Source organism: Seriola lalandi, unplaced genomic scaffold, assembly GCF_002814215.2.
Source record: "Seriola lalandi dorsalis isolate HSWRI2012SDOR001 ecotype SW California unplaced genomic scaffold, Sedor1 jcf7180002054736, whole genome shotgun sequence".
NCBI lineage: Eukaryota > Metazoa > Chordata > Actinopteri > Carangiformes > Carangidae > Seriola > Seriola lalandi.
In genome coordinates, this window is record NW_019525289.1 from 1,892,517 (window position 1) to 1,917,020 (window position 24,504).

The 24,504-nt window shown below is 39.8% G+C and overlaps 2 protein-coding genes across 2 annotated transcripts in view; both read left to right on the forward strand.

Moving 5' to 3' along the window:
- The window catches only part of atp1a2a (ATPase Na+/K+ transporting subunit alpha 2a), a 34,889-nt gene extending 18,350 nt beyond the window's left edge, over window positions 1-16,539 (forward strand). Inside the window, exons 13-24 of the mRNA XM_023424461.2 lie at window positions 1,688-1,797; window positions 2,990-3,165; window positions 6,115-6,251; window positions 7,010-7,160; window positions 7,841-8,009; window positions 8,976-9,130; window positions 11,338-11,461; window positions 13,415-13,560; window positions 13,719-13,849; window positions 14,020-14,121; window positions 14,369-14,460; window positions 16,085-16,539. Of these exons, the coding sequence (XP_023280229.1) occupies window positions 1,688-1,797; window positions 2,990-3,165; window positions 6,115-6,251; window positions 7,010-7,160; window positions 7,841-8,009; window positions 8,976-9,130; window positions 11,338-11,461; window positions 13,415-13,560; window positions 13,719-13,849; window positions 14,020-14,121; window positions 14,369-14,460; window positions 16,085-16,113 (1,522 nt within the window). The 3' untranslated portion in view covers window positions 16,114-16,539. The remainder of the gene's footprint in view (window positions 1-1,687; window positions 1,798-2,989; window positions 3,166-6,114; window positions 6,252-7,009; window positions 7,161-7,840; window positions 8,010-8,975; window positions 9,131-11,337; window positions 11,462-13,414; window positions 13,561-13,718; window positions 13,850-14,019; window positions 14,122-14,368; window positions 14,461-16,084) is intronic.
- Window positions 16,540-18,436: 1,897 nt separating this feature from the next.
- On the forward strand, window positions 18,437-23,506 carry sdhc (succinate dehydrogenase complex, subunit C, integral membrane protein). The gene is made up of 6 exons (XM_023424415.2): window positions 18,437-18,517; window positions 20,489-20,548; window positions 20,683-20,784; window positions 21,631-21,692; window positions 22,782-22,945; window positions 23,251-23,506. Exons 1-6 carry the CDS (start codon window positions 18,501-18,503, stop codon window positions 23,353-23,355), a joined length of 510 nt encoding a protein of 169 aa, XP_023280183.1. The 5' UTR covers window positions 18,437-18,500; the 3' UTR covers window positions 23,356-23,506.
- The last annotated feature ends 998 nt before the right edge of the window (window positions 23,507-24,504 follow it).

Here is a 24,504-nt window from a genome sequence, read left to right on the forward strand (position 1 = left end):
CAGATTTATTTTTCCGTTACCTTTGCTGTCTGCTTCACAAATGTGGTGTAGTGAATTGTCAGTTAACCCCATGAAAAGACTCAAACCAGCAATGAATTGATCCTACTAAAAAGTATTGCCAATACATCTCAAACGTGATGAAGCCACTGTCGTCTGAAAACTATTAAAACACATCAGTGAGCCGCTCCATTGCTCTGGGTGACATGTTCCTTCATCATCATAAACAAACTCAATCCCACATACACTGTCCCACTGCTGTAAATACTCACTACAGTTACTCACAAGAGTACCAAATGTGTATTAATCAAAAATAGTCCCCGACAAATTCACTGTTAAGAATAGTGTTTTCTAAGAGATGACAGAGCCCAGCTGTTTTGGAAGCTGCTTTTAATGGACTTGGGGCCACAGAGAAAGTAAAGAAGTCTGTGTATTGGGAGACACACCAACACTTTGCTTTGGTCTTTTCATGGGATCGGTCTTAAATTAGAAAAGCGTAGAATACAACCAGCTTCATCCTTTAAAGGTCCAATATTGTATAAAGTGAGATGTCCATGTGTTGTTTGATTATAAAGCAGGTCTAGGTTCTGTATTAATACTGTGAAAGTATCAAAGCCTCAGTCCACAGAGAAATGCACACAGCCTGTATTCAGAAACTGAGCCTTAAAACCAGCCGTCAGGACTTCTGTAACTTTGAGATGTCACAACAAATCAGTCACCGCTCTCAGCCCGGCCCACCCAAACCCACCATCCAAACTTGCAGGTTTTGGTTTCTCTGAGTGTTTACCTGAAATCTGCTATATTTTATTTGATCACTCAGAAAACAGTCAGCCAATTAGAAGAGAGGCTCAGAACCTCCTCCCTTCTGATTGGCTCATTGACCTGTTGTTACTATAGAGCTCCAGAGAGAAGCCTGAGAGAGGAGATGTCAAACTACATTGAAGTGTTTTTTTGTTCCTTAAACCACACATATATCTTCTTATGCATCAACCCTTCAAATAAAACACTGTCAAAGTGTCAAATATGGGACCTTTAAATTTTGTTGATTAGTTGCTCTGGGTGGGGTTGAGGACCTGAAGTGTACAGTTTACAGTTTTTCTTTCTTTTTTTAATCAGCGTATTAATGTGCCTGAGTGGGAACACTCATGCACTCTTGTGATTTTGGCCACATTTCCACACTATGCCACACATTTAATCTGATTTCTGGTCAACCCAAGCTCTGAGCCCATTTTACCTTTTGGTGAGATTAAATGCCCCTGGTTGATTCACATTCCAAGTGCCCCCTCTGTTTGCAAACTCTGTGTGCAAAAATCAAACCACACTCCAACTTTGCTGTGGAAGAGATGCCCTTTTTCACCCGGCTCATCAGGGACTTTGTGTAGCCAATGTTGCAAAACAGAGTTAACCTTTAGGCCGCTATAAATATTCAATATACAGTTAATGCAGAGTAAATTATAACTTATAGTGAATTCATTAAAATGATGTTGGTTGTATTAAGAATAATCATGCAAAAGCACAAACAATTTTCTGAAAGCACAGATTATTTTTTTCTCATAGTTTACCCACTTTGCATTTTTACCTCTGGTTTATGTTCGTTGTTTTGCAGCAGTTTCTTTACACAATATTGCAGATGGTATTATAAGCAGTAGTTGCAGTAGCAGTAAAAGCATTATTGATGAATGTCTTACAGGTGCAGCACCATTATGATCCACGGCCAGGAGCATCCACTTGATGATAACTGGAGAGATGCTTTCCAGAATGCCTACATGGAGCTGGGAGGACTGGGAGAGAGAGTGCTTGGTAAGTTTGGTGCCACCAAATATCATCAGCTTGTTTGAGAGAAGGTGGTCTGGAGATACAGTTTGACACAGCACTTACCTTTTATAAACAGGGTAGTTTAGCATGGTTGAATGCTTTTATTGTGACAGTGCATCCTAAGAAGAAGGTTTTTCAGTCTTATTTTGGAATGGAATGACGTGGAGTCAAAGCTGAAATTAGCATTGATATAAAAAGTATTAGAGATACCGGTTTTCTGTGGTGTGAATTTAGTACATCTGGATTATTAGCTGGTAATGTACTGGTAATATCACTCAGGTCAAACTCTGCACTGAGCTCTAAAATAATTTGTACATGAAATAACATTTTCCCCTCTAAAAATGCCATAGACACATTTTGGACAAAAAGTCATTACCCAAAGTTCAACTAAAGTGTTCAGCATCCAGACTCTGTAAATGTCATCATTTTGATAACCAAGGAAAAAAAAAAAAAAAATTACCTGGCATCTTTTTAAGAAGTGCCATAGGTAATAATTATGTGCTATCATCATTTTGTTAGAGGAGGTGTCACTTTCTCACACAGTGAAATGTGGAATGGCGCCATTTTGGGAGTGAAACTCCTGAAATCATGTAAATTATTAAATCTCAGTTATGCCTTGGGTGATGATGATGGCCGGCTGTTTCATGACAACAAGAGGCTCCGCCACTTTTATTACCGAGCCTGGTTTTTCATCAGCGGCATTTTATTTTGCTATGCTCTATAGGGATTCAGCAGATACATATTTTAAAGGGCTGTGGATCATGAATTAATAAAAGTGGCTGATTCAATTTGTATTTCAGACCTGCAACCTCCAAATCTACATCTAAAATTAAAAATGATTTGTATGCACACTGTAAAGTAAAGGATCATTGCAGCCAGGGGACAATGTATTTTTCTGAAGGCGCCTTCAGACCCTTTTTTTGTATTTATACTTTTTCAAAGTCACTTTAAATATCAACAGAAAAAGACTCTAGAGCATCTTTAACGTTGGATGTTGTGGACTTGAATCATCCTCAGGGTTATAAACAATAGTCCTCTTTTTAAGTGCCAGATAAATGTGATGTCAGAACAACAAAACAACAAGTTTTTGTTTTCAGTAGCATCTGTCTACTTTGAGACGTCTCTTCAGTCACTTAAGAACGATCACCTCACTGATCCCTCTTCTCTGTTCTTGCAGGCTTCTGCCACGTGAATCTGTCTCCATCCCAGTTCCCTCGAGGTTTCACCTTCGACAGCGACGACACGAACTTTCCCACCGAGCAGCTCTGCTTCCTGGGTCTCATCTCCATGATTGATCCGCCCCGTGCCGCTGTGCCTGACGCAGTGGGCAAATGCCGCTCTGCTGGTATCAAGGTAATTGGTTCCACAGATTCAACCTTATAGTTCCTGAAAAGCCTTTCCTGAGGCTTAATTTATTGGGCTTTTTAGAGAAGGGATTTGCATGTAAAATGTCTTTTCAAATCACAAAACGGACAAGCAGTCACTTCAAGGCGCACTGATGGATGATAATCGATGGATAAGTGAAGATGTGTTGCTTAGAGGATAACATATTCAGCGTATACACTCTAAAAAATAAGACCACACAAAGGTGTAAAGCTTGTGCTCTTATCTGATTTCAATATTAAGAATAAATTTAATTCTCAGATGAGAAAATTAACAATTTTGGGAATTACAAACTTTTAAGAACAGCAAAAATTTAATTCTTGATGTGAAAATGAAAAGCAGGTGATAAAGAATGAACTCCCTCTATCAGCTTTATGAAAGGTTTCATTTAGTAAAATGTAGATTCCGTCGATTCATTATATGTTAATCAACTGCAGATACACACGCAGAGCAGATGTTTTGTCAGAAAAGTAATAAGGCGGGCTACAGGAAGGTTAAACAACTTCCAGCAGAGATAAAATTGGATAATGAGCAGAATGAAGCGTTCTAATTTCAGGGGGAACTAGTACAAATATGGGAAAAGTGGATTTTGCACATTTAATTTCAGGTACAGTAGCTGTCATGCTTCCTTTGAAAATTATTTTTGAAAGACACACTGTAATTGGCTTAAAGAACAAACTAGAGGCAGAAGTGAGTCAAGTTGTTACAATTGGTTAAGTGAAGAGTTTATGCAAAAAAAGGCAACAAAACTGATGATGTGTCTGATAAATTGTTGAAATCGCAAAGTTTTGTAAGAGATTTAGTTTTTCTTTATAAGCTCTCTTCTGACTGAGGCATTATGGGATAAACTATAAACCGTGCCATGTCTTTTTTTGACCTGACGAAGATTTGAAGGGATGGAAATTTTTGTTTATCTCAATACATTTGTAGTTTGGAGTCATAGCAGACTTTATTCTTTGAATTGATGTTGTTTCACTGATAGCATTGCACCTTTAGTATAGTTCACGCGGCAACCTCTGCAGCTGAAGAATGAAGCCAACACAGTGCCAAAACCCGCAGTTCCTTGATTGGCCACCTGAGTCTGGCTCCAAAAGCAAGTCAATCCCCATAGACTCCCATGTTAAAATGCCCATCTTTACAGCAGAAATAAACATGTTTACGTCCTGGTACAAAATCAGGCTTAGTCTCTACAGCTAATTTCCTCCTTCATGACAACTGTACAATGTGTGATACTCATCTCTTAAAATTGTATGAGGGCTTAAAGTTATGAATAATTGAGGGTGTAGGCGCTTTGAGTGACAGGTGGGTGAGTGTATGTTTGCCACAAACTCACCCTCCTCTTTGCCCATTTTTGGATTAGCCTGGAGTTAGGCGGAGTCAGGCACTGGCAAGATGCCGACGGCAGAGCAGCTCACTCTGAGCTCTAAAACCGCTCTTCAGAAACCTATGGGTGACCCCACGAAGGCTATGTCCATCTTTATATACAGTCTATGCTATAGATACACTCCCCTCTAAATCACTGTACTATCGGTTTATTTGATGACGAGCAAAATATTGACATCTATAGGCTACATTACAAAGGCTAAGTGGGAAATGGGAAAATTTTAATGCTAACATATGTGTATATATATATATATATATATAGTACATATTGTTGCTTCTCTGCAAGTTAAATGTGGCGATGGGTGGTCAACATGAGTGTTCGAATATTCTTTTATGCAGATGATATCGTAGTTGTGATGATATATGTGAACACACTTTATATAACTGCTGAACCGTGTCAGAAATGGGAGACTTTAGGCATATTGCCTGATTGATTGACAGTTTTGTATGTACTATACACATCTGTTAAAATCCAGTGTATTCAGCCTGAGCTCAGGTTGGAAGGTTAATGAGTGAAGTACAGACATTTCAGCTCAAAGTGCATCCTTGCTCCATGGCATCAGTCCAAAGGCTTCAGTGCAATATATAGTGCTCTATTTTTTTTATTGCACTTTCCTTTTTCCTGCTCTATATTATTATAGTGGGGGGGTGGTGGTGGTGGAGATTTTCAGAAAGGTGTATGACTCATTATTGCTTTGCTTTTTCATAAAAGGTTTTCAAATAAATGATTTGTGTGGACACAGTTTTGCTATGAACCTAAAGTATGGTCCTCATGTTACTGTCTGGGTGTCACATTATTACACGTACATGTTTCATATATGCAACCCAAAAGCCCTGGATATTGCTTTAACTTTTAGTGAAGGTTTACTCCTTTATCTTTGGCCACAGAAATAGAAAATGTTATTGGTCTATTCAGAAGTATCGCAGACGCAGAGACGCAGTGATTTTGATGAAACTGAAAATAAATCCATTAAACACTATGTTCTTTTGTCACTTATGTAATGAAATGAGAAGTGAAATTTTTTTTTTTTTTTTAGTCAAGTCTGCTTCTGTCAGTTTCTGGTATTTGGATTAATACAATAAACCGAACATATGTCAGGAGAGCTCCTTCAGAACATGAAGCAGCTTGCAAATCACACTAAGACTAATCACTAAACGTTGAAACGAGAATAACTTTGTGGAGGGCAAATGGAAATATGCTGCCTGAAACCAGTCATATGACTCATTGTTAAGCTGTTGCAGGTGTTCTGGGCGGCTGTTTCATGAACTCACTACTTTGTTTTTGGATTCAAGCCCATTATTTTTCCTGTGAGACCACCCCACACTGTTATCTCTGGAGATGAACTGCTAACCCCTAATAGCACCATTCTTTTCCACTGTAACTACACAACACATTTGTTCTGACTTATAGACCCTAAAGCTCCATACTGCACTGTAGCTCAAGCAAGCTGTGACACATGACATACAGGTGAGATATAGTGGGGTTTAATGTGATAATGGCCTATGATTTATGGGACCTTCTGTTTGTCTGGTCAGGTGATCATGGTAACCGGGGACCACCCAATCACAGCCAAGGCCATCGCTAAAGGTGTGGGCATCATCTCTGAGGGCAACGAGACTGTAGAAGACATCGCTGAGAGGCTGAACATCCCTCTGAGCCAGGTTAACCCCAGGTCTGTGTGTGTGTGTGTCTGTTTGTGTTTGTGTGTGTGTCAGGCTTTGTGCTAAAGGTTTTGTGCGACTGCGAGTATGTGAGGCATGCCTTGTCCACTGGATGTGTGTGCATGTAAGGTTGCGTGTCAATTAAAGAAACAGTTTTTTAAACACATTTCGGGAACTATGCTTGAGACCAAGCAGATGCTATGTCTCAATATGAGTACTTCACTACAAGTACCTGGTAAAACAATAGACACCAAAACCCCCATAACACCTCAAATTATCGTAGTTACACTTTGTTTTTTGTAAGAATGAAAACAAATCAAGATATAACTCCTTAATTTCGGAGGTTTCGAGGTGCTGGTAGTAGGAGTTTCTCACTTGTGGACAGTTTTTAATCTTTATGCTAAGCTATGCTAAGCTCAACTATCCAGCCACTGGCTCCAGTTCATTTTGAGCAGATAGACACGTGGGTTTTATTGATCTTCTCATCCTGCTCTCTGCAAAAAAAATGTAAAAAATAAATTTCCTAAAATGTCAAACTATTCCTTTAAGACAGAGTGCAGGAAAAAGTGTGTGTTGCATGATGCATGATGATGTTGATGATGATGGATGTGTGTGTTTGTTTGTTTGTGTGTGAGAAAGAAACAGAGGGACAAACTTGAGGAGAAAACAAGAAAATGTCAATAACCTCCTTTGCATAATTGTCCCAGGTATCACTGGCTCCTTACTGTGTCTGTGTCTGTGTGTGTGTGTTTATTTGTGTGTTTCCCAGGGATGCCAAGGCGTGCGTGGTGCATGGCTCAGACCTAAAGGACATGAGCTCTGAGTACCTGGACGACCTGCTGAGGAACCACACTGAGATAGTGTTTGCTCGCACCTCTCCTCAGCAGAAGCTCATCATTGTGGAGGGCTGCCAGAGACAGGTCAATGGACAGGAGTGTGTGAATGTGTGTGTGTGTTTGGGCCTTTTTGATAGCGTACAGCTGAATAGCGATGCGTGTGTTTTTAAATGGATGAATGTAAGCATGTGTGTATTTGTGATAAAGTCTGGATGAATGCTTGAATGCCTCTGTTTATGTCTAAGTGTGGAGGTATGGTTGAATACAGGTGTGTGAATGTGTGTGTGTCGCTGCCATTTTAAGCTGAATACAGTTTTCTCTGTGCATTTGAGCTATTTGTTAGTACAGGCGGTTCAGTGGATGAATGCAGGGTTTTATATATATGTGTGTGCATGTTATGGCAGCCCATTTCTTAGTATACAGCAAAATACAAGCGTGTTTCTGTATCTGATACAAACTATACATTAAACTCTTATATAAAACCTTATATATGCCTTAATGTGTGTGCTCAGCTTTTCTTATGTGAACATCCCCATATATTGAGGTCATGCAACAGTTCACCCTGACTCTCTCACTCTGTGTGACTGAGTGATTACAACTCTATTCCATTTTTCATTTAATCTCCCCAGAGCTGCTTTGAAAAGACATTATTAAGACAGAAGGGGAGGGGGGGCAGAGAGGGAAGTGGAGAGAGAAAAGCTTAAATCATGGTACTTATCTTTCTCTTCTTGACACTTTTTATTCACTGGTCCTTGTGGGTGCAGGGGGCGATCGTGGCTGTGACGGGCGACGGTGTGAACGATTCTCCAGCCTTGAAGAAAGCCGACATCGGCGTTGCCATGGGGATCGCCGGCTCTGATGTGTCCAAGCAGGCGGCTGACATGATCCTGCTGGACGACAACTTTGCCTCCATCGTCACCGGAGTGGAGGAGGGTGAGTGTGGAGGGGAAGGGCAGAAAAGAAAGAGAGAAAGACAGGGTGACAGAATGGAAGAATAAAACAAGGAAATGATGAGGAGAGAGGAAGCCAAGATAGAGAGAAAAGGGAGAAAAAAGTGAGTCAGAGAAACAAAGGGACAGAAGATTTAAAGACTTAAAAATTAAGAAAACTCTGCCAGCGAGCTCCTTTTTCATGCAGTAACAGAGACCGGAGATCATTTTTGAATATATACCTAAAAATTGAAAATGTGACACGAATATCATTGTGGCTGATTTCACACATTATTCAACAGAAATGAAACCTGAAACTTTAGAGTCAAAATTAGGACATTTTTAAATTAAGTTTTCACTTACTTGAGACTTGATTTCCCAAAGACTTGAACTAACTTGAGACCTGAAGGGAAAAAACATTCAACTCTCAAGTTTTGAACTGTAAAAACCCAGGACAATAATAAAGGAATAAGACAGCACTAAGCAGGCCTTACACATTTTATTCTTATGCCTATGTATTAAAAGGACTCAGTCTCAGTTATGCCCAAAAAAACGTTTTTCAAAGGAAAGTGTCAGAGTTTCACATCATTTTAATGACCAGCATTCAGAGACCTGAAAGACTTGCATTTTGCTTTTTAAGACTTGTGTGAATTAACATGGCTTTGCTCTCAAGGACTTGACTTGAGTGTTGCCACAATTTAATCTAAATTAAGGGGGGCTAATATGATCTGAGAAAATCCATGAGTAATGTAGATGTGCTGACAAAGCAGCGAGTCATTTTTTATTTTAGTGAGGAAAATGGAAACATTAAACGAAAGGAAAAGACAATATTCCAACTATACCACAGTATAGTAACCAGTATCCCATCCCAAATCTACTCACATATCTCAGTATTAATAATATATCAATATAAACGTCTCTCCCAGCTCTACTTTGAAGTATTCACTTCTTGTCTTTTCCATCGCTGCAGGTCGTCTCATCTTTGACAACTTGAAGAAGTCCATTGCATACACACTGACCAGTAACATCCCAGAGATCTCGCCCTTCCTCCTCTTCATCATTGCTAGTGTTCCTCTCCCTCTGGGAACAGTGACCATCCTCTGCATCGACCTCGGCACTGACATGGTGAGCACTGTGGGGAGAGGGGGAGGTGGAAGTAACACGCAACATCCCTCGATCTCTTTGTAGACATGCTAACAATAGTTTTCCCTCCATTATCTCAGTGAATACCTTTGATTGAGTTTCTGAAAAACTAGCACTTAATAGGCTGGAAAGGCTGTTCTTTTATTTTCAGCTCATAATGTTGCTTTTGTATTTGAAAAATTAGAGCTTACAACACTGTACACAATCAATTTCTTAATGTTTTAGATTTGTCTTTATTTATTGGTTCACACTGTGGAGCCTTCTCAGCGCGCAGAAGCTAATTGTCGGCTAATTCTAGCGACTCGTCTCAATGAGGGAATGCTAATTATTAGCGTGCTGCATAGCTACAGGCACGCTAAAGGTGACAATAAGGTAAACGGTGTTAATACCAGTGTCAAAAATGAACGCCTGAAGGTAGAAAAAGAATAAAATGTTTGGTGTAATTATTCCTCTCTGTCGGTGGGAGAAATCGCTCTTGGCTCACCGCCGACGACCATTTGTTCAATCAGAACAAAGAGCGGGTGACGCTCACATACAGATTTACATTTCACAGCTCTACCATTTCCAGATGCCAGTTTCTCCATTGTATTTCCGGCAGCAACAAAAAAGAGTTGCTGGCACGCTGCTTGCCTGAGGGGCGTAATCCATCATTTCAGAAGAAAGGAAGCACACGATGAATATATTCAAAAGGACTTGTTCACTTGTGTTCATTACTTTAACTTTAATTTTTCCTGCTCTCAGCCACCAGACATTAGTGTGCAGCTGAAACTGCTTCTTATACAACCCAATGAGCCAAAAGCTAGAATTTTTCTTTTTTTTTTTTTACAAGTAATGAGGTACGTGTATTATAATGGTCTCATATTCAACAGGCAAGGAGCATTTTTAAGTCTCCACAGGTTAAAGATACAACCTTGCTCGCATTGCTAATAAAGTGACTCCACTTATTTCTCTCAGGTGACATAAAAAAAAATGAACTGCTTTGGTTTTCTAGCAGCAGGACAGATTTGTTCATGCTGACAAATATTTACTTAACTGTCTGAGATCACAGGGACAGTGCATCCTTTATTGGCTGAATTTCTCTTTAAAGATGTGATGATTGAAGTTTAAAAGCACCTAATTTGTGCACCTATTTTGCATATAAAAACCCTTCCCTTCAAAGTAACATGTCTGCATGTGTTTAATAAACGCTGGTGGAGAGAACAGCTGGATGTCTGCTTTGATGAGCGGGACCTTCAAATTAAAAAATATTGAAATATTCAATGAAGTACCTGAACTGTTTATAGTACAGTAAACAAGTAAAACTACAAATTTCCCATGTCTGCTGGTGAGGTTGTTAACAGCTTGTTAACAGCTTAGTTCAACTCCAGGCTACAGGCTTGAGGGCTCTGCTGAGATTTAGCAGTGACAAGCAGCACTTGGAGTCTGCTATGATTATTTTTAGCAAGCACTGCCATGTGGAAAAGGATGGCTGCAAAAGATGTTTATCAAAGCAAGATGTGGCACACTTAAGAATGCTTCAAGACTGAAATTTGGATATTTTACACAATCTCTCTCTCCCACACACACACACACACACACACACACACACACACACACACACACACACACACACACACAAACACACACATGCTTTCAGTGTTGTGTCATATCCCTTTCCCTTGTCCTTGTATTTTTCAGCTGCTGTGGGTCAGGGGAGTATAACACCAAAACAAACTGGATTTGTCCACCACAGAGCATGTGTTCGCTTTCACACAGTGCCATGTCTTCACCTCAAATCCCACCTAAGTCGCAGAGATTTCCTGCCCTAAGTCACACATATTGCTCTGTTGCTTACCTGGTAAAACCAGCCAATATAAGATCTTTATTACAGGGACCTTTCTACCCTCCCCTTTTATGAGTGTCTTGAAATTCACTATCAGTCTCTCTCTCCACTTGTCTCCTCTCCCTGGCTCTCTCTCCATCACTGTCACTGCGTCTTCTTTCCCCTCTCCTTGCCCTTTTTCTGTCTTTTCTCTCTCCACACGGTGATTGAATGCTGAATTATATTAATAGTGCCATGTCTAGTCTACTCCATGTCTGGCACTGTCATCGCGCCTTTGTCCCGATGCCACGAAGACAAATTCCTGCACATTTATCGTACAGGCTGCATAAAATGAGCCGATTCTGTTCTGTCCTCCCCTTTCTCACAGGTTCCAGCTATCTCATTGGCTTACGAGACAGCTGAGAGCGACATCATGAAACGCCAGCCAAGGAACCCCAAGACAGACAAGCTGGTCAATGAGCGTCTCATCAGCATGGCCTATGGACAAATAGGTTTGTCCTCTTATGTCTCGTAACCTCTCTGCGCCACAGCTCTTAAACCTGAATCACTGCGACAGGCTTCTTGTAGTGAAGTTATGGTGATAATAAACATCACAGGCATAAAAACATAAAATAATGACATTTATCTGAAATTCTTACTGCCTTTTGTAAATGTTTAGGCACCTACAGCTCTAGAGGTGAGCGGCAGCGACGAGAGATTCCCACAAATTTCATCTAATTGTTGTGACATTTACAGCAAATTGAGAGTGGAGAGTGCAACTATTTTCTACTTAATCTTGGTCGTGTTTCACTGGTTGGAGCTTCACTTGAATACATGCTTTTTATCTCTGGTTTTTATATGTTTTGGGAATAGTGAAGAATCAAAGGGCTGGACCAATTTCATAGGCTGTTAAGTAGGTCAAAATATGACGGGGGGCTTTCATTGGATGGCACCCAATTTAAAGCCGAACACGTTCAAAACACTGGGGCAAAACTTTAGCAGGTCACATCAAATCACATTTACAAACCGCTGCTTTGACATTACAGCTTGAAGCCTCTACAATGAGCACTTAACCGATCTGATCTGAGTAAAAAGAGTAAAAATCACGAGCGACCAGGGAGGAAAAGTAAAAGCGTTGGGGGGAGGGGGGGATGCAGCCAGTTTTTCTCTCACTGACATAGCGGTGCTGAAATCTATCAACATAAACACTGACCTGGTGCAGGGTTTCAATTAAATAACATAATGAAGAAGATGATTAATAAGCATCGTCTCAACCCTGGATCAGTACTCATGGAGGTTTGGTATATGCAAAGACTTAAGCTCTAAAATAAGATGTCCATCACGGAGAAATCGTTACACCCACTCTGACAAAACGAATTTGCCAACATGAAATTAAAACTCACTATCAGTTATTATTGCCGTCCTTAACTGTCTGGAGCCATTTGCTTACAAAAAAAAAATACCATTGAGGAGGACACAGGGAAGAAGATACAATCACCTGCGCTGTTTCTTTTTTTTTTTTATTCATTAAGCGACAAAGACCAGGTGCACTGAGGCTGAATATATAATAGAGCGACTATAGACTCAAAATGTGCTTTTTCTCGTGATACAAGTCAGTTTATTTGTTATATTTTGGTGCAATCCTTCTAAATAAGTAATTGAAATAAATATGAGATAAATCCTGTCATTTTGCTACTTGTTGGACCCTAGAGAGTTAATCAAATGGCATCCCCAAATTTATTAGATAATAGTTTGAGTAGCACAGAAATTATTGTTGTGAACATACTCCCACTCCTGGGAAGAACTGTGTAATCAACAACTTATTATAATGAAAATGGAGACAATGTTTCATTGATGCACTTTGAATTAATTGATGACTATTAATTGCTAGTCTAACATGCAGAGCCTTTAAGGCAACGCACCTCAGGTCAGCTGAACATGCAAAAATAGGAAGATTTTCAGTCTGACACAGAAAGAAAAAAACTTCCTATAAAATTATTAGGAAATTACAGATCTGTAAAATAAAGTACGGTTGAACAATTAAATGAAATAATATCGAAATTGCTATGTGGCCAAGTGCTATATCCAAATCACAGGAGCTGCGATTTTTTGATAACTGTAAGACGTGTGACAACATAATGCATAATGGTGCTACAGAGATGCCCCTGGCCTACAGATCATATTCTACAGATGTGAGGGAACGTGCTTGTTTTGGTACAGACCCCAGCAAAAACCACATCATTTTCTTTCTAGTGAAAATTAAATGCAAAATGTATCATTCCCATTAACATTGCGGCTAATATCGAAATATCTGTCAAAAATAATCATAGTATGATTTTGCACATTGTTCAATAAAACATTCTCATGTAATGTAAAATCATGTTTAGATAACCTTTATACTAAAAGGAGTGAACTTGTTTCGGCATTGATCCCTTATTAATGGCCATGCACATTTCATAAAACAGGTATGATCCAGGCTCTGGGAGGTTTTTTCACCTACTTTGTGATTCTGGCTGAAAACGGATTCATCCCAAAAACCTTGGTGGGCATTCGCGTCAACTGGGACGACAAAGGAGTCAACGACCTGGAGGACACCTACGGCCAGCAGTGGGTAAGGAGCGGGCATGAAGACAAACCCACGCACCCTGTGAATACTTCCACACTCATTCAAGAATAAATTGTGTGTGTGTGTGTGTGTGTGCGTGTGTGTGCGTGTGTGTGTGTGTGTGTTTGTGTGTGTGTGTGTGTGTGTGGGTATCAATTCGGCAGACCTACGAGCAGAGGAAGATCGTTGAATTCACCTGCCACACCGCCTTCTTCGCCAGCATCGTGGTTGTCCAGTGGGCTGATCTTATCATCTGCAAGACCAGGAGGAACTCCTTGTTTCAGCAGGGCATGAAGTAAGTGAGGGAGGGAGGGAGAGAGGTCAGGGTGGAGAAGGATGTGAAATCAAGGCATGAATCAAAGTATTTAGGAAGGCAGAGAAGAAGAGAGCGTTTCTTTAATTTGTCTGAACCTTGATTGCCTCAGCCTTCTGTCTCTTAATTTGTTCTGATTCTCTGTTCAACAGGAACCGGATCCTGATCTTCGGCCTGTTTGTTGAGACCGCTCTGGCTGCCTTCCTCTCCTACTGCCCGGGAATGGACATTGCCTTGCGCATGTACCCCCTGAAGTACGCTCTGCATATTCATATCTCCACTGAACAGAAAAATAACCTCTTAAAGAGCTAACAGGCTGCCATTAGCCTGTCACTCTCGGCTTTAAATGAAGTCTGTGATCTTCTTAAACACCACGTTGTTATCCGTAATATTCAAAAATGACTGCAATGAATTTAATCATTTGGACCCTGCCTGTGAATCACTGCTGCTCTCTCCATCCCTGCCTCTGTTATACTCTATACTTTTTCTCCTTCCTCTCAGGATCCTGTGGTGGTTCTGCGCCTTCCCATACAGTCTTCTCATCTTCATTTATGATGAGGTCCGTAAATTCATTCTGAGGAGGTCCCCTGGAGGTAAGCAGTTATTAAAAAAGAAAGCAAGATTAAAAGGTTTCAACCTTATTTGTCTTGTTAATAAGCTAGAAAAAAAAAAAAGATTGCCAGGTTGCCAGGGTTGACATCCATATCAAAGGAACCTCGTGCCATTTTCCACCAAGACTTTTACCCCTCTCAGCCTTCCTACAGTCTTTTAAAAATAAAATCCAAAAAGAGTAGACTGTCCACTCCTTGAAGGACACGCTGATTGACAAAGTCACCACAGCTCTGCTCTGCTGATCTGACCTGAAAGATCCCAGCAAGCATCTGACAGATGGTGACGTGCAGGAGAAGACCAAGTTCAATATCATTTCAAAGTAACACTTTTTTTTTTTTCAACGGTTTTGAGCTGAGATCAAAAAAAGCAAAGTACAGGTATCAATTTTACAAAACAATGTTTGCGGCAATTATGGAAAAAGGATATAAGCTTTCATTTTGGTGTAACATTTCAAAATTGGTGCCAGCTGTCATGTTTTTGGGATAAAGTCCATGATGCAAATTGTGCACTTCACATAATTTCCAGCAGAATCTGAGGCAGAACAAAGCAGGAACTCGCCTACAAGTCATATCAATCCTACATTTAACCATAAGGGAGGCTTTAAGTCTAACCCCTTAGCAATGTGCTGAAATCTACCAAGCATCCAGCAGAACACAAGCCTCTCAAAGCTGAACAATACCTCCACTTCCAAAGCCGCGGCCTCGCCAACACTTGACTGATTATTCTTTGTCTTCCAGGTTTGATTTCTGACAAAATAGCTTGTAAATGCAGTGCTGTCTGGCAGTTCACTCGAGAACTCTGCTTAATAAATGGAGCAGAAAAACACAGCTAATAAACAGGAAAACATCCAGTGGTGAAAATCACACATGCACATCACCGCTGTAATTTAATTTGATCTGATTCTTGGGCCGAGGGCTGCATCCGCACCACGTTTCAACCAAAGTCCTTCGATTGTTTTCTTCTTTTAATATCTTGCTAATAAACAGACAGGGGTGAAAACATAAGCAGCTTCCAACTCTGTTGATGGAAGCATTTAAGAATAAAAACATTTAGTGAGTCTTCTGCTTTTGGCCCGAAGGTAGAAATCTTTAGCTGTTTGCAGCGTGTGAAATGACAAAACATGTAGGCAGGACTCTTTTTGGATTCAGTCAGCGAGTAAACCTGTGTCAAACAGATCCTACCTGTCCAACACCAACAGAAACAGTCGCAAATGACAAGAGAGGAAATTAAAGCAGGCTGATGAAGACACTTGAGCTATGCCCCAAAGATCGTACATATGATATAGACGCACTACAATGGCTCCAAATCTGTTCACTGCCACAGTGTTTCAGCCGATGAGGGGCAAGACTTGAGGAGACAAATACAATTTATCGTGACAGTTAATCATTTCTGTTAATCTGTGTGTCACGGGCTGCTGATCAGAGACTCTTGAGTTATAAGGGGATTCATTTGGAAATGTACAGAGACAAAGGCAACGAGATGAATACAAATAGAGCAGTACAAAAGGATATTATGAAAACTCCTCGCCTGTCATTTCGCTCTCTGACACTTTCCCCCTCTCTCTCTCTCCTATTCTGTTTCTCTCTCTCTCGCTCTCTCCTCCAGGTTGGGTAGAGCAGGAGACATATTATTAACATTCAGAAAATGTCAGTTTGAATTGTGTGTCTGTGAGTGTGTATGTGTGTATGTGTGTGTGGGTGTATGTGTGTCTGTGTGAGAGGGTAGAACTGTGTGTATGTGTGTGTGTGTGTGTGTGTGTGTGTGTGTGTGTGTGTCTGTCAGTTGTAATATTGCATGGATCAGTTCCCAAATCTGATTATCATAAAAATACTGCTGAAAATACGCTTTTGATTGTGCTTTGAGTTTTTCTTTTTTGTGTGTTTTGCGTGTGTGTGTGTGTTTTCTCAGAAAACATTTCCAGCAGAACAATGATAATGTACACTTTTTGTGCCTTACATAAACTGTTACCAAAGTGATGTATTATGGCCTGTTTGGCTATAAAGGAATACCAAATGTTGCTCATCATGTGAAATGTACCAAATAAAAAGTATTCCAACATATCCGTGACCTCTGATTTAGTTATTAGCCATTAGGGCGGCTGTGGTTCAGGAGGTAGAGCGGCTCGTCCACTAATCAGAAGGTCGTGGTTTGATCCCTGGATCCTACAGTCTGTGTGTCACAGTGTTCTTGCATGGGCAAGATACTGAACCCCAAATTGCCTCTGATGGCTGTTCCAGCAGTGTATGAGTGTGTGTGTACGGTAGAAGTGCTGTATGTATGAATGTGTACGTGAACGGGTGGATGTGGCTTGTAGTGTGAAGCGCTTTGAGTGGTCCATAAGACTAGAAAAGCGCTTTTGAGGTGCAGTCAATTTACCATTTAGTCTCATGTTCAGTATCATTCCTTATTGCTATTATTACTCATTATTGCTTTTGAGTCAGTTGAATGTTGGACCTAAAACTGGCAGAAGATACAGAACAACTTGTCAGTTTTATTGTGAAAGGCACCATATGTAACAATAAATGTGTGTTTTCCAAACCACATATTAATTACCGTGACTGAATTAGAAATTTTCACCTATTTCCAATCACATTACTCCCATTTCACCGACCCTTATTTTGACGTTGCATGTAAATCAATCAGTTCACATGGGCCACACTAAAAGATGCATTAATCAGCTGGGCATATATATCAGTTGATATTAGCTTATAGCATATACATCAGTATCAGCATGGCAGCCAGTAAGTTACAAGAGAGTGGAGAACAAAAATGCCAAAGGTATCACACGTCATTTAGAAACCATATTGCTGTCAGTTTGTTCACCAGAGAGCACTGACATGTTGATTTTTTCAAATGTAAAATGTCCTGCTTAATACATATTGTGAAAAATTTTGGTCAAATATAGATGTTATCAGATTTTTTAAACTCTATTATATCAATATTGGGATCAGCATCAAAAATTCTATGAATGGCCATGTTTTCTCGACCTCCTTATCCATTGTGTTCTGTATGACCTCTTGTCTTCTAATCACTGCACATTTGCCACCTTACTGTCAAAACAGTCAAGGAAAAAACTGACAGGCATCAAATTTCTGGAATCAGCTGTGTGTTACTTGTTCAAAAACATTTAAATCTAAAGTCAAAGGTAATTTCAGTACTTTCTAAAAATGAATTAGAAATGTGTTTCATCTCTCATACAACCAACCTAAATATTGTCTACTCTGAGTCCAACATTGCTTTACTATAGGAACCCAATACTGGGCTGCTTCTAGGCATCATTAACCTTGCTACCATTTTGTTAACGGTTTGAGTGTGTGTGTGGATGTCTCATGCTATGTGCGTGTGTGACTGTCTTGTCTTTCTGTTGTCTGCACTGTATTTTACCTGAAAATGATCATTGGTGCTGCTGTATGTTTCTCTATGTTTTCCTATCTCAGTTACATTTTAAAACATTCATAAACATTGATTTAATTGTATTATTATTATTTTTTTTTTTAAATCTCTCTTATGTAAGCTATATTTATTTATTGAGAATTTTTACAGTTTGAGGGGTGGAGAGTAGACACATTTCAACAACATGCTCATAAATGTGAATGAGAACAAAGCATGCGAATATCATAGCCTGATCAAAAAAGTTATTCTCTGATCAACAAATTAATCGAATAGTCAACTTGGCTAATGCAATAAATAAAAAAATAAAAAAATAAAAATACTGATGTTACATTTTACCAAAGAAGACATTTATTTTTAATTCCTTGCATTATTTATGTAGAGAGAACAAGTTCCTGTGCTGGCTCACCTTTATGTACGTAATACCGTATTTGCTGGTGTAATATGATGACAAAGACCAAAAAGATCATAAATGTGAATGAGAGACAGGGAGAGTGGAAATCACACTAACGTCTTCACCTCGCTCTGACCTACTCTGACCTTCTGAGAACAGATTGTCTTGGCTCTGGTCTGAGATCCAGGCGGAATAACAACATCCGTTACCGTCACTTCCGTTCCACGCCTGTCAAACATGGCGCTGCTTCTAAGGTCAGTACATCTGCGCTACATAACGTTTGGGCTCAAGGGAAGACTTTTGTGTCAAATTTCGGGTCTATCCTATCAGTTGACACATTAACAGCATAATGTTGTTACAGCTGCTGACAACGCACCCGAGTGTAGCTTTTTACTTTGGTTCTTATCGTTATGTGTTGGAAATATGGAGGGACGTATCGCTAGCTGACATTAGCTAGCGGCTAGCTGTTATCGGGTACGTTTGAAAGCTAACAGAGTGGACTTTGGCTCCGATTATTATTAATGACAGACTTAAACGGCTCTGTTTGCTGGCTTTACTATTTATATGGGCGGTGTTCGACACAAACTTAATTCGGCGTTGTTTGCTAGGCATCCTAATAAGGGGGTTTAGCCTGGTTAAGCTTGGAGTTAGCTAATAGTTTGTGTGGCTGCACTGTGGTGCCCTTAGAAACAGAATATTGACCATCTGGAAAGTGAAATGATTGTTGAACTTTGTCCGCTTCATCCACTTCAGGTGGATGTTAAAGATAAGTACAGTATCCATTAAGCTTATCAAATAAATGTTTAACACCGCCCCGAGGAGGTTTGTTTATTCCTCCTTTCGCAAGATAGAGATTTAGTTCAACTTTCTCTTCTGTTATCTTCTCCTTGATCAAATTGACTTGGTTTGCCTGTATTGCTCAGACCTGGCGTGAACACTAGTTCTCTCTCTCCCTCCCTCTCTCTCTCTCTTTCTCTCTCTCTCTATTGTTTACACAGTACTGTGCAAAAGTTTTAAGCTAAAAGTAAAGTGAAGATGCTTTCAAAATAGCATACTAAGTGGAGTAAACAGAAGAATAACTAAATTGAATCAATGTATGTTCATTAATATTCCCCATGATCTGTATATAAGTTTTGGTATTTTAAACATATCGTCACTGAATACTGGGGATGAATGCTACAATTTAGCTGTAATTCACATCTTTTCATGTTATTCATATTTTTGATGATATTTTTATATATATTTTAGTCTGCCGTTAGTCACTTACTCATATTGTTTTTCTTTTGGTACTTGCTTCTGTGCGCTACTCTTAGTGTTGTACTGTACATGTGTAGGATCAATAAAGTACCTACCAAGGCTTGAACTCACCTCGTTCCTCCTGTGAGCAAAATGACTTGAATCAGTCGCCCAGTGAGTGAGTGTATCCCTGCAAAAACAAATAACGTGTGCAGGGATACGCTCACTGACTGAGTGAGTGATTGAAGTCATTGATTTGTTTGTGCAGCGATACACTCATTCTCACAGTCAGTGAGTGTATCCCAGAATTCCTGTCGGGGTCATGTCGTGCTCGGTTACCACTCTCTCGGACTTGGCTGGGGTTCAGGCAGCACTCCTTCTTCTTGTCACTGAGGATAATTTATTGTGGCTGTATATTGGGTTTGTTTTAATGCTGCAGAAAAAACTTGGGATTTGACACCTCACTGATAGTATTGTGTGATGGAAAGAAGTGCCTAAAACTTTCTAACAGTACTGTATATCTGTTTAGTGCAGCATCAGAGCAGTAAGTTGAAGGGGTGTTTTAGAAATCAGGTTGTAAGACATATGTCATAGCAATAGCACTCTGTGTTAACAGCATCATTTATATCATTTATGTAATTTCTCATAGTATAAAAAAAATTATGGATTCAGTAATAGATTGAGTACTGAAATATTCTCACCCCTTTTTTTATATTCTTCTGTGATATTTGTGTCACTGATGATGCATCAAAACGATAGGTGCCTGAAATAAGTTTTCTGCTGAACATCATCTTGTCTCACTTATTACTTATCTTTCTTTTTATTGTTTAAATATTTGCCATTCTCATATATTTTGTTTCCTCAAACGGTTTATGGAACAGTCCTATTATTAAAAATTCTCCATAAGCAAACTTGATGTGTACTAGATTCTGTGTATTTGTATTAGCGATTCTTCATTTCAACACTTCTTTTTTGTCTTTTGTCTTTAGGACATTTGCCCGTCAGGGTGTCTGTCTCTCCAGACCACAGTTCAGCGTGCTCTACAGACAGTGAGTTGTGTGTGTGTGCTTCTGAGAGAGAGAGAGAACAAGAGCAAGAACTCTGTTTTCACATACAAATGCTGCTACCACTCATTGTAATAATGCAGATACACAAATGCCAACTGTCTCTGTCTCCACTACAGTGCTGCTCCCATGGGAACCACAGCTAAGGATGAGATGAACAAGTTTTGGGCCAAAAATGCCAGATTAGACCGGCCCATGTCTCCCCATATCACCATCTACAAGTACGCGGTGTACCCCACATACAGTACAGAGTGTAGCCTGTGTTCAGAAAATAAACTCAAGAACAGATCTTCAAGTGAAACCATATGCTCCATTTATGTTTTACAATTTCCGCTTCATATTTTCAAAGACACTATTATTACTTGGTCTATTGCAGCACATTATCCAAGTTGAAGATGATATTACTGTTAAAGCCAATTTTCAGATCACGCAGTAATTTCATTCTTATAGCGCTTATAAAACAGCAGGAGAAGCCACCATCACCAGAAATGTCCATGCCTTTGGATACATGTGGTGCAATAAGAACCTTGTACCTTTTTTACTCAGTATGTCTACATTGCAGTTTCTCAGCAGGTTTCCTTCCTGGCTATTTTTTTTTTCACTTATCATTTCTCTGTCATCCGGGATCATTTTTATGGTTAATCTCTCTGGCATTTACAATCCCAACCATTGGCTGTTTATATCCACTGATTTAAATCATACCTTTTTAAGTTACTCTGTGTAAGAGCATTATCTTAATTTCCAACTGTACATGCAGACATTGAAACCTGTTAAAGTGTCAGCTGTGATTTACTTGTATTTGCAAGTTGAAAAAAATACCTCCTGTGCGGTGCTCACGGCTTTGCCTTTGAGTTTGTGTTGCTGCTTTTAAGTTGAAAAATAGAGGTGTCTTTTTTTTCTGTATTACATTGCAGTGATGTGACGTGTCAGTGGCAGCCTAACCTGACACCAAAGTTTTTAAAATTCAGGTTCAAGTTATTGGTAGTTGAGTAGTAGAGTTTTCAGTGAGCTACGTATACAGGTATATGCCATTATAGTAAAAGTGCTGCATTTCCTTTGTGTTTCAGATGGTCCGTCCCCATGATGATGTCCATCACACACAGAGGAACTGGCGTGGGGCTCAGTGGAGGTAACACATCTCAATCAATAAACCTCCGTTTTCCTTCAGTAGTTAGTTTTGTCCTTAAACTACTCACTACTCATGTCATATACATACAAAGTTTGTTGTTTTGTTGTTTCCATGTTCTTTTGTTGTTTTTGTCATTGTGTTTTATTACATTGCAGTGAAGCTGTGCTACTGCTGCTGTCAGCTTTTGATTGACCCTGAAAATCTCCTCAGGGCATTTTAGTCCATCACTATTGAATTCTGCTAAGAGCATTTACTGGCATTATAAAACACAAGTTGTTCAATACAATTGCATGTGAAAGTTAAATATAACGCTGGACTGCTAACAGCTTTTAGTCATTTGCCTGGTCTAAAGGTTGATCCTGCTGACTGACATTGTACATCAGTACCGTTGACCTTGATGTACCATGCTGGGTTCAATTTTGTTCCTGTGTTAATGTGTTCAATGAGGGTCGGTGTCCTCAACTGCCAGTCTAACATCTCATACTGAGACATAAACAGTCCCTGACTGAGTGTCAACTCGCTATGAAAATATCACACATGCTTCATCACAGTGTCTGGGCCTGTAAACTTCTTTTACTTGTATATATTTAAATGCAAATATGCATATAGAATCAAAAACTAAAGTTTAATTTTAAAGGTTGCCCATTCACATGTGCAATTGTCTGCTTTTGTGTATCCATACCTTTTTGTGTTTATATGAATTTTATAAATTATAAAATGTTTCTACTACCATTAGGGTTTTTTTTAATCATCCATGCAGCACAGAAACAGAAACTAATACACTGCTGTTAATTGCAGTAGCAGGCAGCCAAAGTGGAGCCTCTTTAATAAAGACCGTTGTTGTGCTTCAGTTTCATTTGCTCCCTGTAAGAAAGACTGATAGTCCAGCAGGGGAGAAGTCTGTTAACGGGCAAGACTCGTATAACTCAGGAGTTTGGTCAGATTATACTAGCATGGTGGTGATGCATGCTCGATGCATTTATTTCATGTTGAAATGCATGAATATCAAATCTTTCTTTAACACAGTCCATCACACACACACACAAACCTTGTCCAGTTTCCGTTCTTATTGCTTTTGTCTGTGTCCAGCTATCTCTGCTTTTGCGCTGGCAGCACTGGTATTACCGGGAAATTACCCAGACTACCTGGACTTGATCCACTCGCTGTCTGTCGGCCCCTTTCTCATTGGGTTGGCCAAGTTCGGCATCTCCTTTCCCGTATCTTTCCACACCTATAACGGCATCCGCCACTTGGTAAGACTTCATAATTTCATTCATAGACCCAACAAATGTTTGTCTTTTTTCGCTCCATACTAAAGTATAATTGAGAATTGTTTGGTAATTTTTGTGCCATAACCATGTTTGATGTGGACTTAAGCTACTGAAAGAGACAGATCTCTGTGCAATTTGTTTCTCATTTTTGTCATTTTTGCTTATTTTACAGTTTTAATGGAAAACGCATTACATTTGCTGCCATTTATAAACTGACGATGTCTCTCCTGCTAAATTGTCTTCCCTCTTCTCTCTTTTTTTCATTTGTATATTATTATTTAAATTAGTGGTGGGACATTGGAAAGGGCTTCAAAATCCCAGAGGTCTACCGCACCGGCTACACAGTTATTGGTCTGTCCATCATCACCTCCATAGCCGTGGCTTTCCTCTGAGGCGCAGGAGGAGACGAGATGAGCAGAGAGGAGGGAGTTGAAGGGAATGTGGACTGTGGGAGTTTTGTGTATATGTTCTGTTCTGGCCTACTGCAGGCCCCATTTCATCAAAGTATTAAATAAAGAATTATATTATGCTGTCCGCAGAAAATGTGTTGTGATGTTTTATCCCTTGGAATTAATTATACTCTGGAAATCTTTGGGGTCATCGAATGCAGCAAGAGTGCAAAGTGCATGCAAATGTGACCTAGTTTATTTCACACTTGTTCTCTGTGTGAACAACCACCAGTGGCCAAAATTAGATGTGTCCTACATGTTTTGTCCTTATGTAATTTGTTTAATAGTGCTGTGACGTCAAATTCATTAATCACTTTACTTTGCTCTGACTGCTCGGTCACTGCCAGCCCAACCAGTGTGTCTGCCTGTTGTCTTTGTGCACAGGAGTGTATGTTTGTGTTGCTGGAGTGGCTGTTTACTGTAGACTGTCATTCTTATTTTACCTTCTCCCGGCCGCAGCTGCTCAGATGCATTTTTAACATCAGGAAAAAGAGGGGCTGAAATGCAGAGAGGCAGCCCAGTGGTGGAAGCTGTGTATGTGAACAGGCTCCTCACCGGCAGCCTGCCTCAGGCCTTACCTCCCACTGAGACGCAGGAGCTACACACTGCACATGAACAGCTTTTGTCCTGCAGTGTGAATAAAAGCGAGCCGTGATGTAATGTCAGATCCAACTCCGTTTATGTAGGATACAGTAACAAGAGCATGCAGGGAAAAAAAAAAAAAGAAGTAAATGTTCTAGGGAGGAGGCTGAACTGTTTTGTACCAGCTGGTTTAAAATGTTTCTGTTTTAATCACCTGTGCAAGTGCACTGAGAGAACCAACACAAATGTGTAGTCTAGTTAGCTTCAACAAAATTGGCTTATCAATTTGCTTCCGTCGGCTTGAAAGGAAAAATTTGCTGTTGAGGAAACGTATATGTGAGCCACACATATGATCAAACGTATTCCTTATAAAGGACACAGCAAACTGTCTACCATAGCTGACAGTTTTCATAAAACACAATAGTTGATTGAATGCTTTTGACTGTGTGTTATTCCCCTCAGAGCCACATCAGGCCATTACTGGACAGGCATCTCTATTTTTAACAGTTG

Bases quoted from the DNA above. Each gene is read 5' to 3' on its own strand.
- sdhc (XM_023424415.2), top strand. The intron at 20,785-21,630 runs GTACGCGGTGTA...TTTGTGTTTCAG, and splicing joins CCCCATATCACCATCTACAA to ATGGTCCGTCCCCATGATGA. The intron at 21,693-22,781 runs GTAACACATCTC...GTCTGTGTCCAG, and splicing joins TGGCGTGGGGCTCAGTGGAG to CTATCTCTGCTTTTGCGCTG.